At 44.7% G+C, this 12,200-nt stretch overlaps 1 protein-coding gene across 1 annotated transcript; it reads left to right on the forward strand.

The window, feature by feature from the left end:
* The first annotated feature begins 1,594 nt into the window (after positions 1 to 1,594).
* Positions 1,595 to 2,417, forward strand: LOC147964560 (uncharacterized). Its single transcript, XM_087531169.1, has 2 exons — positions 1,595 to 1,888; positions 1,980 to 2,417. Exons 1-2 carry the CDS (start codon positions 1,610 to 1,612, stop codon positions 2,415 to 2,417), a joined length of 717 nt encoding a protein of 238 aa, XP_087387295.1. The 5' UTR covers positions 1,595 to 1,609.
* Positions 2,418 to 12,200: the final 9,783 nt, after the last annotated feature.

Here is a 12,200-nt window from a genome sequence, read left to right on the forward strand (position 1 = left end):
CAATTGCGTGTAACAAAATGAAACTTTCATGACCTTTGCACCATGTTACGGGAGAGATGTGGCCTCCGTGATAGTGTATATGTGACCGTGGAAGAGAAAGTTGCAATGTTCTTACTTGTAGTTGGCCATAGTATCAAGATGAGGATATTGCGTGGCACCTACAAGCGTTCTTTATGGACCATTAATACACTTGCGTGGCACCTACAAGCGTTCTTTATGGACCATTAGTACACACTTCTCTGCTTTCCTAACAGCCTTACTCTCTATATATGGGGAGTTCATTAAGCTACCTTCCGCTACCGCTCAAGCTCCTGATGATTACAAATGGAAGTGGTTTGGTAATGCACTTAGAGCACTAGATGGTTGTCATATTGACGTGCTTGTTGATGTGGCTGACCAAGGAAGGTATAGGAACAGAAAGCAAGCCATTAGCACTAACTGCTAGGTGTTGTTGATTGGAACATAAAGTTTCTTTATGTGTTACCTGGCTGGGAGGGTTCGGTTTCAGACTCGAGAGTTTTGCGTGATGCAATGAGGACAAACCGCCAAGATGCTTTTGTTATACCTAAGGGTATGACTCTATAACTTGGCATGCAGTTTTTTTGATTTGATTGTTAGCTAACTAACTTATTGATATAGGGAAATATTATTTAGTTGATGCTGGTTATACCAATGGAGAAGGATTTCTAGCTCCATTCAGGTCCACTCGATATCATCTAAAAGAATGGGCTGCAAGTGCACAACAGCCTCAAACAGCTAAAGAGTTATATAACTTGCGCCATTCTCGTGCTAGGAATGTAGTGGAGCGAACATTTGGCTTGTTCAAGAAAAAATGGGCTATCTTGCGTTCCCAAGCCTTCTTTGACATAAAGGATCATGTACAAAAAGTAAATATGTTGTTAAATAAAATTAGTATGTGAGATGACAATTGCTTACTATGAACTAAAATATCATTGCAGATTCGAATTATTAGTGCTTGTTGTGTGTTGCACAACTTTGCAAGGGATAGGCAGCATGTCATGGATGATTTGTTATTGCCTGAAGTGGATAGTGAATTAGCAAATGCGCCAACTGATGATCGAGATGATGACAACTTCATTAGAAGTGTGCAAGTCACTACTGAATGGTCCAACTTTAGGCAACGACTAGCTGATGATATGTTTGCTGAGTACCTTATGGTGCAAGGAGAACAAGAGATGGAATAGGATGAGAGTATGATATGTAGCTGTGGCGGTGGTCTTCTTTTGTATAGCTAGCTGCGGCAGTGGTCTTCTTTTGTACAGCTAGCTGCGGCGGTGGTCTTCTTTTGTATAGCTAGTTGCGGTGGAGGTCTTCTTTTGTATAGCTAGTTGTGGTGGTCTTCTTTTGTATAGCTAGCTGTGGTGGTCTTCTTTTGTATAGCTAGCTACTGGCTAATGTGATGATGCATGTGGTATTTTGTATATGCATCATCTTTATGCAACTAATGAATGACATTATGTTTCATGCTGTTTCTCAAACTTAATATTGTATTTGTTTTTTCTATTATGTACAATTTTTATCTCTTTGTAGAACCGTGGCTGAAGAAGTAGGTACAAGGAGGAGGAATTACTGCACATGGGATGATGAGATGGATGATGCATTGCTTGAAGTCTTAGTTGAGCATCACAACAAGGGTGACCATGCCCAAAATGGATGGAAACCACATGTGTACACGCATGCCATAAGGAATGTGAAGGACAAGTGCAATAAGGATATCATGAAGGATAACATAAGTGGAAGGATGAGGACTTTGGATCATCACTATGAGGTCGTTAGAAAAATCCTTTCTCAAAGTGGTTTCGGCTGGGATTGGACCAACAATAGGCTATCAATGGATAGTGATGATGTTTGGGATAAATATGTGGAGGTAACCATGCATCATGAATACACATTCTGTATGTAGTTTGCATATGTGGCAGTAGCTTTACAAGTTTGTGTTTATTATGCAGGCTAACAAGGCAAGCAAGGAGATAAAGTCTTACAAGACCAAAGTAATCAAGAACTGGGATTCCATATGTATCGTATATTCAAAAGATCATGCTAATGGCGAGGGTGCGAAGACAGGTGCTGATATTGCTGCAGAGCCATTAGAAGAACCAATTGAAGTCTCTCCAGAAGTAACGCCAAAGAGGCAGCGAACAGGTGATGCTATTCTTTGCATGCTTGGAGATATGAAGAAGGACTTAGTTGATGCTTTCAAGACAACTGAGCCCATTCCACTACCAAAGGTTACCACACCCGCTGAAATACTTGATGCACTTAGGTTGATACCTGATTTAGCTAAGCAAGATATGCTTCGATGGTACGGGAAGTTGGTACTCAATGATCGCCTATTTCAAGCTCTGAAGGAGCTGCCCATTACCATGAGGAAGACATGGCTGCTAATGTTGCCTTGAAGATCGATGCTTTTATGTGCTGTTGAACTTTGAACCATCTATTTTATGTCATGTTGAACTTGGAACTATGTATGTACTACCTTGTTGAACTTGGAACTATGTATGTACTGCCACGCACTGTTTATGTCAAGCATTTGGACCTATCTTCTAAATTGTTGTGATTTATGTCATGTACGAGACCATATTTGAGACTACATGCTATGTGTTATTGTTTCGAATTTTGTGTTATGTTATCGTAAAAAAATATTGTTGCCATTCTATCACCATTTGTGTTTCCTGATGCATTTCCAGAATATTTAATTATTTTATTGCTATATATTCATTCATAGGCAGATTTCATTTGAGTGATGTAGAACAAGGTATAACTTGGTAATGTAGCTATGCAATTCCAAAGTTTGTCATCCAAACAAGATTCTGTATTGAAATCTCAGAGGCATTTCAAGGGCCAATTCGCTGGACAACCAAACAGGTGAATTCGTATTCGTCCCATTTCAGTTTCCTCACTGATTTGGAATTCATGCCAATTCAATACGGAGCTCTCCAATGGAGACATCCAAACGAAGCGATAGTGTTATTCGAAATTTCTCCGGTTTCATGTTAGTCGGAATGAGTTTGTTAACAAGACTTGATCAACCTTGTTAGTGGATTCCTTTTGACGAGCATGAGATGGATGAAACTAGAAGCACAACCTTCTGTACCCTCTCTATACTTTCTGTTATTTAGTTGAAATAAAGTGAAAATAAATATTTTTCTGTCTGTTATCTGATTATCTGTGCAATATAAAAATACCTCGAAAATAAAAGTTCTCCAAATGCCCTGAAAATTAAATATGATTTTTTCTAGAACATTTGAGAATTTATGGAACAAAGAACACACCAGGGGGGCCAACCACCTTGCCACGAGGGTGGAGGGCGCGCCCACCCCCCTAGGGCACGCCCCCTACCTCGTGGGCCCATGGTGGCCCTCCTCCACTTATTCCTGCACCCATCTTCTTCTTCTTCCTCCCACAAACACGAAAAACCAGCTCAAACCCGAGTCCAAGCTCGTTTTGCTGCCATTTTCGATCTCCTTGCTCAAAGCACCTCTCACAAAACTGTTTGGGGAGATTGTTCCTTGGTATGTGACTCCTCCATTGGTCCAATTAGTTTTTGTTCTAGTGCTTTATTCATTGCAAATTTGTGTTGCTTAGGTGACCATGTTCTTGAGCTTGCATGTCAAATTTATATGGTCAAAAGTAGTTTTGATGCATGATATAGGCTCTAGGCACTTGCAGGAGTAGTCGCTATCAATATTATTGAGTTTAGTTTACTTTTATTTTGAAGTTACTAAAAATTTCAGAATTTTTCAGAAAATTATGAGGAGATTATTGAGGGGCTCATCGAGCGAAAGCTCGAAGGAAAAGGCACCGAAGCCTAAGTATAATTTGCCGCGCACCGCAGAGGTTCGGGCGTGTGAATGGCCTTCCGAGGATTTCTTAAGAGCAGCCAGGATTTATGAAGATTTTCATGAGTTGGCTCATAATGCAGGCCTCACCTCTTTCCTCCACGACCAATGCAATCAGCATCTCTTACTCACAAATACCTTTGTGCAAAACTTTCATTTTCATTCTTGGAACTCACCACCTACGGTGGAGTTTCATTTATATGATGAGCATAAGGAGATGTCACTTTATGATTTTTGTCGGATTTGTTTAGTCCCTTTTGATGGCAAGACAGAAGAACCACATCATGATGATGTGGAGGGATTTATTAATACTATCACTGTAGGGGAAACTAGGAAGGTTTCCGATGCACGAATGTAACGCCCTCGATGCGGCTATATCTCCCACTGGTCGAAGCACGACTTAGAGGCATAACCGCATTGAAAGCAATGTCGCAAGTGAGGTAATATTCACACAACCCATGTAATACATAAGGGAAAAAGATACATAGTTGGCTTACAATCGCCACTTCACACAATACATGAATAAAGCATTACATCATCCAAATACAATCAAGGTCCGACTATGGAACCAAAATAAAAGAAGAACCCCAAATGCGACAAGGTCCCCGATCGACCCCAACTGGGCTCCACTACTGATCAACTAGAACGAAACAACACAAAGGACAAGATCTTCATCGAGCTCCTCCTGAGCTTGGTTGCGTCATCTGCACGGTCTCATCGGCACCTGCAAACTGGTTTTGGAAGTATCTGTGAGTCACGGGGACTCAGCAATCTCGCACCCTCGCGATCAAGACTATTTAAGCTTATGGGTAAGGTAAAGGTATGAGGTGGAGCTGCAGCAAGCGACTAGCATATATGGTGGCTAACATACGCAAATGAGAGCGAGAAGAGAAGGCAAAGCACGTTCGATAAAAGTATGATCAAGAAGTGATCCTAGAACAACCTACGTCAAGCATAACTCCAACACCGTGTTCACTTCCCGGACTCCGCCGGAAAGAGACCATCACAGTAACACACGCGGTTGATGTATTTTAATTAAATTAAGGTTCAAGTTATCTACAACAGGACATTAACAAATTCCCATCTGCCCATAACCGCGGGCACGGCTTTCGAAAGTTCAAAACCCTGCAGGGGTGTCCCAACTTAGCCCATCACAAGCTCTCACGGTCAACGAAGGATATTCCTTCTAGCGGGAAGACCCGATCAGACTTGGAATCCCGATTACAAGACATTTCGACAATGGTAAAACAAGACCAGCAAAGCCACCCAGATGTGCCGACAAATCCCGATAGGAGCTGCACATATCTCGTTCTCAGGGCACACCGGATGAGCCAGACGTCGGGTGGGCCAGCCCAGAGTTGCCCCTGGTAGCTCCGGACATCGCTCAGTTTGGACCAACACTCAGAGGAGCACTGGCCCGGGGGTTTAAAATAAAGATGACCCTTGAGTCTGCAGAACCCAAGGGAAAGAAAAGGGCTAGGTGGCAAATGGTAAAACCAATGTTGGGCATTGCTGGAGGAGTTTTATTCAAGGCGAACTGTCAAGGGGTTCCCATTATTACCCAACCGCGTAAGGAACGCAAAATCCGGGAACATAACACCGATATGACGGAAACTAGGGCGGCAAGAGTGGAACAAAACACCAGGCATAAGGCCGAGCCTTCCACCCTTTACCAAGTATATAGATGCATTAATTAAATAAGAGATATTGTGATATCCCAACAATAACATCCATGTTCCAACAAGGAACAAACTCCAATCTTCACCTACAACTAACAACGCTATAAGAGGGGCTGAGCAAAGTGGTAACATAGCCAAACAACGGTTTGCTAGGACAAGGTGGGTTAGAGGCTTGGTTTAACAATATGGGAGGCATGATAAGCAAGTGGTAGGTATCGCAGCATAGGCATAGCAAAAGAGCGAGCATCTAGCAAGCAAAGATAGAAGTGATTTCGAGGGTATGGTCATCTTGCCTGAAATCCCTCAAGGAAGAAGAATGAGTCCATGAAGAAGACAAACGGACGTAGTCGAACGGTTCCTCACAAACGCGACGTTATCGGAACCAACCCAAAGAAGCCACACCGGAAAGAAGCAAACAATCATGGTAAACAACCACCACATAAGCATGGCATGATGCATAAACAATTATGATGCATGTCCGGTTTAATGAAGCATGGCATGGTAAAGTGCACAAACAACACTACAAGTTAAATGGAGCTCAATATGCAACGGGTTGCATACTGACGGAGCACTACATCAATTATTTAGTTCTCTCCCGGTTATGTACCCAACAATATTAAATGTTGTTAAACATGGTAAGAGGTGAAGCATAACAAAACTACACCATCTAAACAATTTAAATGGGGCCGGACATAACAAATAACGAATCCGGTAAATCCCCATATGCATTTATCAATTTGGTGCAACAACAATTTAAACATTTTAATTGTTGTTATCATGATGCGGATGACATGAACAAGTTTATGCAATTTTTATTAAAATTTGGCAAGCATATTATGAAGCATTTATCATCGTGGCGGAAATGAAAGGGGTGCCACGGCGACGATAACGAAACGGTGCCACGGCAACGTTCCGGTTCCCGTTAACTCGATTGAGATACCGATGCAAAGGAGAAGTGTGCGGATGCGGGTCATGCGATAAACGGTGGGGTGCTCCCGGTTACCGGGTTCCCACGGGTTAGCGGCAAACGAGGAGGACCGAGCAAGAGACAACTCGGACACGATGCAAACATGAGCATAACATACAACACACATGCGTTCATTCACGGGCGTCGTCTCGATGGTTATACCTTCGAAGCGTGCATTATCTAAACGGAACGAGTTCGGCGGTAGGGGTACACGTGTCGAAGGGGAAGTAGTTGTTCACGGGGTCATCGTGGGAAGTAGCGGTTCTCGCGACGGTAGTTGAACTTGATGTTTGCGTTACACGGGTCTTCGGCGACGTTCATCGTACATGGTTCGGAGTGGTACTTGCATCTTCGGACTTGACGAATCCGAGGGCTTCGGGGTTCACCATTGAACTTGACAAAACCCACGACGACGGAGAGGTACGCGTCGGTGGTAGTCATTCGGGCGGAGAGCGTCGTCAAACTTGGAGTTCTTCGGACTTGCTGGTCTCGTCGAAACGAAGGGGTACTTGGTACAATCCGCGTAGTCGTTCTTTGCGATGGAGTCGACCTTGACTTATCCAGGGAACGCTCAGGTCGGTGGATGTACTTGGTCTTGCGGTTCGGAAGCCGGTACAACGAGCTACGGTTCATGGCGCTGGTCATGGGGGTTGGGGCGGTACTGCGGTGGCCTGCACTTCAGCAGCAGAAGAAGAAGGAGGTGTGGTAGAGGCGAGGGCACATGCATCGGCGGCTGGATGGACTTGATGCAGCGGAGGTCTCCCGCGGATTGACAGAACGGCGGCTTGACGGGTCACGGCGATGGGGACTTGGTGCAGAACTGCTGCTGGTGGCGCTCGACGTCCTTGGCGAAGCGGCGGCCTAGGAGGTCCTCTGCTCCGGCGAGGTCGAGGAACTTGGTGACAGAGACTTGGGGGCGCCGGCGACGCTTGGCGCGATGCAGGGCTCTGGCAGCGCGGTCGATGAGCAAGAGAGGCGGCGTTGAGGACGACGGATCCGGGCGGCGAGGCACTTGAGGACGCGGGGGTCGGCTTGCAGGTGGCCGGAGGCTGGCCGGGGTGGCTGCCGGCGGCGAGGAGGAGGCAGAGGGGAACGGGACGAGGGCGCGGCGCTGGATCGGGGAAAAGGAGCGATGGGTGAGGGAGCGATGGGATCGGGAGGTGGGGGATCGGGCACCCTGGCGTTGTCGGTCCCTCTCTCTCTGGCGGCGCGAGAAGGGAGACAGGGAGGAGGGGATCGAGGAAAAGGCTAGCGAGCAGGGGGGAATGAGGAGATCGGGCAGGCCTCTTGGGCCGGCTAGGTCAGGCCGCAGGAGTTGGGCCTAGGGACTGGGCCGGCTGGACTAAGCTGAACTCCTCTCTCTCATTCCTCTCTTACTCTTTTCCATATTAAAACAAAACAGAAAAAGAGGGAGAAAAGAAAGAGAAGGCAGGGGGTGGAATCTGGGCACGAGGATAATTTTCCCGGACTCATAAAAATGTGCACGGTCCATGAAAAATAGGAAAGGCAAGATTGAAAGATGTAATTCAAACTCGTTTGAATTTAATTCAAAAGGGTTTGAACTAGGGCTTGGTTATAGAGTGTCCAAAAATGTCCGGATTTTTGGTGGGGCTCCGGAAAATGACAAAAGAATCTACGGACTAAGTTCGAGGCCAAGGGTTGTGAAAACAAAGGCATTAGGATTTTTGCAAGTGTGTTATGGCGAATTTAAATTTAAAGAAATATTGAATATAGCTCCCTACTATCGGGAGGATATGTTATAAAGAGAAGTCACTCTTCCCTCGATTTAAATGGACTGAAAATCCATGCAATTTATTTAGTTGAGATGTAGAAGATTTATGAGATGATGGCATGATGACATGATGCAATGCACATGATGCAAAGATGAATGCAACAGACGAAACAAAACACACAATGAAACCCGGAAACCCTGGAAGGCACCTGGCACATCGGTCTCGGGGCGTTACAACACTCCACCACTACGAGAGGATCTCGTCCCGAGATCTAGGATGGCACTGGAGGGAAAAACGGAAGAGAAAGAGAAGAGGTAACACTAAGTTGCTTCTTTCAAACGAGTGAAACCAAAGAACCTCGAGAGGTTGACAAATTGAACGGAAGAAAACAACGAAGATGCACAAAGTTGAAAACACTCCATTAGACAAGAGGAACAAGGAACATTACTAGAACCTTGTAGGTTGAAGATATAAGAAAAAGGTTGCAATGAACAAGAAGTACATGCAAGTACTCCAGTTGAAACGAGATGTACAAGGGACGATAAGGATCAACTACGATAACACTCCGGTTGGAAATGGAAGGCATAGAATATGAACTTGGCAAAATGAAAGCACTTGGATGCGACTCCGGTTAGAAGAGGAATAAGCATGAAAAGAACACGATCCTAATAAAACAAGAAGATGGGTTGAAGAGAGCAACATCACAATGCCTCCGGAACAAAAGAATAGAAGATAGATAATTGAAATAGGAGAATTGAGAAGAAAATGCCAACTTCTGCCACAAAAGAGCTTGAGAAGGAATCCTTAGGAGAAGGGTCGAACGGAGTTGTTGGAAACCCAACAACAAAAAGATAGGCTTGAAGTGGGCTTATGGAAAACATCTCGAAATTATGAGGTCAAATTCTGCCACTAACGGAAACGATAGATTGGATTGATATCAACAAGGAGATGAGACGCTTATATCACTAGAAGGATAAATGAAGAAATTGGGTCATATATAAGCACGAAAAATAGCAACAATCCTTAGGGAAGACTTTAGGTGAAATATAACCCAAGATAACTCCAATGACGAGATTGATGGATTTAAAGTATCTCATTCTTAAAAACATGTGAATCATGGAACATGAACTCAAATTATCAAGAATGAGATAATGCCACCTCGAATGATACGGTTGAAAGAATTGCACTCCGGATTACAAGATGAAGAATGCTTGAGCTCCTGTGAAAAGAATCTTGATGAACGCTTCAAGAAGGGGAAAAAATCCTTGATGAACCATCATGTAGAGTCTCCATGAAGAACTCCGGTAAACAAAAGGATGACGAAAAGAAAAGGAAGTTGAAAACACAAGGTGAATCCTTGTACCGATTTAGATGAATCTTCGTGGTGAAATAGTTGGAAAAGATTGGAACTCCAGGAAGAATTATAAAATGAACGAAGATGCTTGAGAGAATTTAGATCCATGAGAACGAAGAGATTACGAGCTGATTAGAGAGTCCTTGATTTGCTAGATGACACCCCGGATATGACTTTCCCAATATGTATTCCAACTCTTGCCGTTTCCGGCCTTAAGTTATTTTATTTTCTCGGGTTCGGGTTTTTGTCTACGTGTGTTGTTCTCGTTGTCATGCATCTCATATCATGTCATCATTTGCATTGCATTTGCATACGTGTTCATCTCATGCATTCGAGCTTTTTCCCCGTTGTCCGTTTTGCATTCCGGTGCTTCGTTCTCCTCCGGTGGCCATTTCTACCTTTCTTTCGTGTGTGGGGATTAAACATTTCCGGATTGGACCGAAACTTGACAGGCGGTCTACCGGTAGTAAACCGAGGCCGCTTGGCAAGTCTCGGTCCAATCCGGAAATGTTTAATCCCCACACACGAAAGAAAGGTAGAAATGGCCACCGGAGGAGAACGAAGCGCCGGAATGCAAAACGAACAACGGGGAAAAAGCTCGAATGCATGAGATGAACACGTATGCAAATGCAATGCACATGATGACATGATATGAGATGCATGACAACGAGAACAACACACGTAGACAAAAACCTGAACCCGAGAAAATAAAATAACTTAAGGCTGGAAACGGCAAGAGTTGGAATACATATTGGGAAAGTCATATCCGGGGTGTTACAACACTCCACCACTACGAAAGGATCTCGTACCGAGATCTAGGACTTAAAGAACGCCGGGTACTCAGAACGGAGGTGATCCTCGCGTTCCCAGGTAGCTTCACGGTCGGAATGGTGTGACCACTTGACTTTGAGGAATTTGATTGACTTGTTGCGAGTCTTGCATTCAGTTTCTTCAAGAATAGCAACTGGGTGCTCACGGTAAGAGAGATCTTCTTGGAGCTCAATGTCCTCGAAGTTGACGGTGCGGTCAGGAGTCTTGAAGCACTTTCGGAGCTGAGAGACATGGAACACATCATGAACATTTGCAAAGTTTGAAGGAAGCTCGAGTTGATAGGCGAGATCGCCTCTCTTGCTGACAATCTTGAAAGGTCCCACGTATCTGGGGGCAAGCTTCCCTTTGATACCAAAGCGACGAGTACCTTTCATAGGAGAGACGCGGAGATAAACATGATCTCCGATCTCGAAAGCCAAATCACGGTGCTTACTATCATAGTAGCTTTTCTGGCGGGATTGGGCTGCTTTGAGGTTATCTCGAATGACTTTGCACATTTCCTCTGCCTCTGTGATTAAGTCATTTCCCAAAAGCTGACGTTCACCGGTTTCAGACCAATTGAGAGGGGTACGGCACTTCCTGCCATACAGAATTCCAAATGGGGCCTTGCCCGAACTTGCTTGAAAACTGTTGTTGTAGGAGAATTCAGCATAAGGAAGACAATCCTCCCACTTCATGCCAAAGGAGATCACACAAGCCCTGAGCATATCTTCAAGAATCTGGTTGACATGCTCGACTTTACCGCTAGTTTGAGGATGGAAAGCTGTGCTAAAGCGGATGTTGGTGCCCATGGCCTTCTGAAAAGAATCCCAAAACTTTTAGGTAAAGATGCTGCCACGGTCTGAAGAGATCACCTGTGGAATACCGTGCAGAGAGACAATTCTTGAGGTATAGAGTTCCGCCAAGTGAGCTGCAGTGATTGACTCTTTGATAGGTAGAAAGTGAGCCACTTTGGTGAGTTTGTCGATGACAACGAATAAAGCATCATTGCCACGCTTGGACTTTGGAAACCCAGTCACGAAGTCCATTTCAATGTGGTTAAACTTCCATTCTGGAATGGCAAGAGGTTGGAGGAGACCAGCTGGTCTTTGGTGTTCTGCGTTCACTCTTCTACAGACATCACATTCATTCACGAATTGAGCAATCTCGCGCTTCATTCGAGTCCACCAATAAGCCTGCTTGAGGTCCTGATACATCTTCGTGCTCCCAGGGTGGATGGAGAGGAGAGAATTGTGAGCCTCTTTCATGATCACTTTACGAAGTTCACCTTTGGGTACAACAATACGATCCTCGAAGAAGAGAGTATCCTTGTCATCAAGGCGGTAGCACTTGTACTTGGGTTGACTCTTGGCAATCCCAATCTTCACCTTTTTCACCATAGCATCAAGAAGCTGGGCTTGGCGAATCTGGTCTTCCAAGGTAGGAGAGACTTGAAGGTTGGCGAGGAAACCTTGAGGAACAACTTGCTGATTAAGTTTGCGGAAAGCTTCACAAAGCTCGGGTTGATAAGGCTTGAGAATCAGGCTGTTGCAATAAGCTTTCCTGCTCAATGCGTCAGCAATCACATTGGCCTTGCCTGGAGTATACTCGATACTCGGATTATACTCTTGAATCATTTCGACCCATCGAGTTTGCCTGAGGTTGAGATTAGGCTGAGTGAAGATGTACTTGAGACTCTTGTGGTCAGTGAAGATGTCCACTTTTCTTCCCAATAAGAGATGTCTCCAAGTCAAAAGAGCATGCACAACTGCCGCCAACTCGAGATCATGAGTGGGG

Source organism: Triticum urartu, chromosome 6A (genome assembly GCF_056163025.1).
Source record: "Triticum urartu cultivar PI428250 chromosome 6A, HENAU_Tu73, whole genome shotgun sequence".
In the NCBI taxonomy this organism is placed as follows: domain Eukaryota; kingdom Viridiplantae; phylum Streptophyta; class Magnoliopsida; order Poales; family Poaceae; genus Triticum; species Triticum urartu.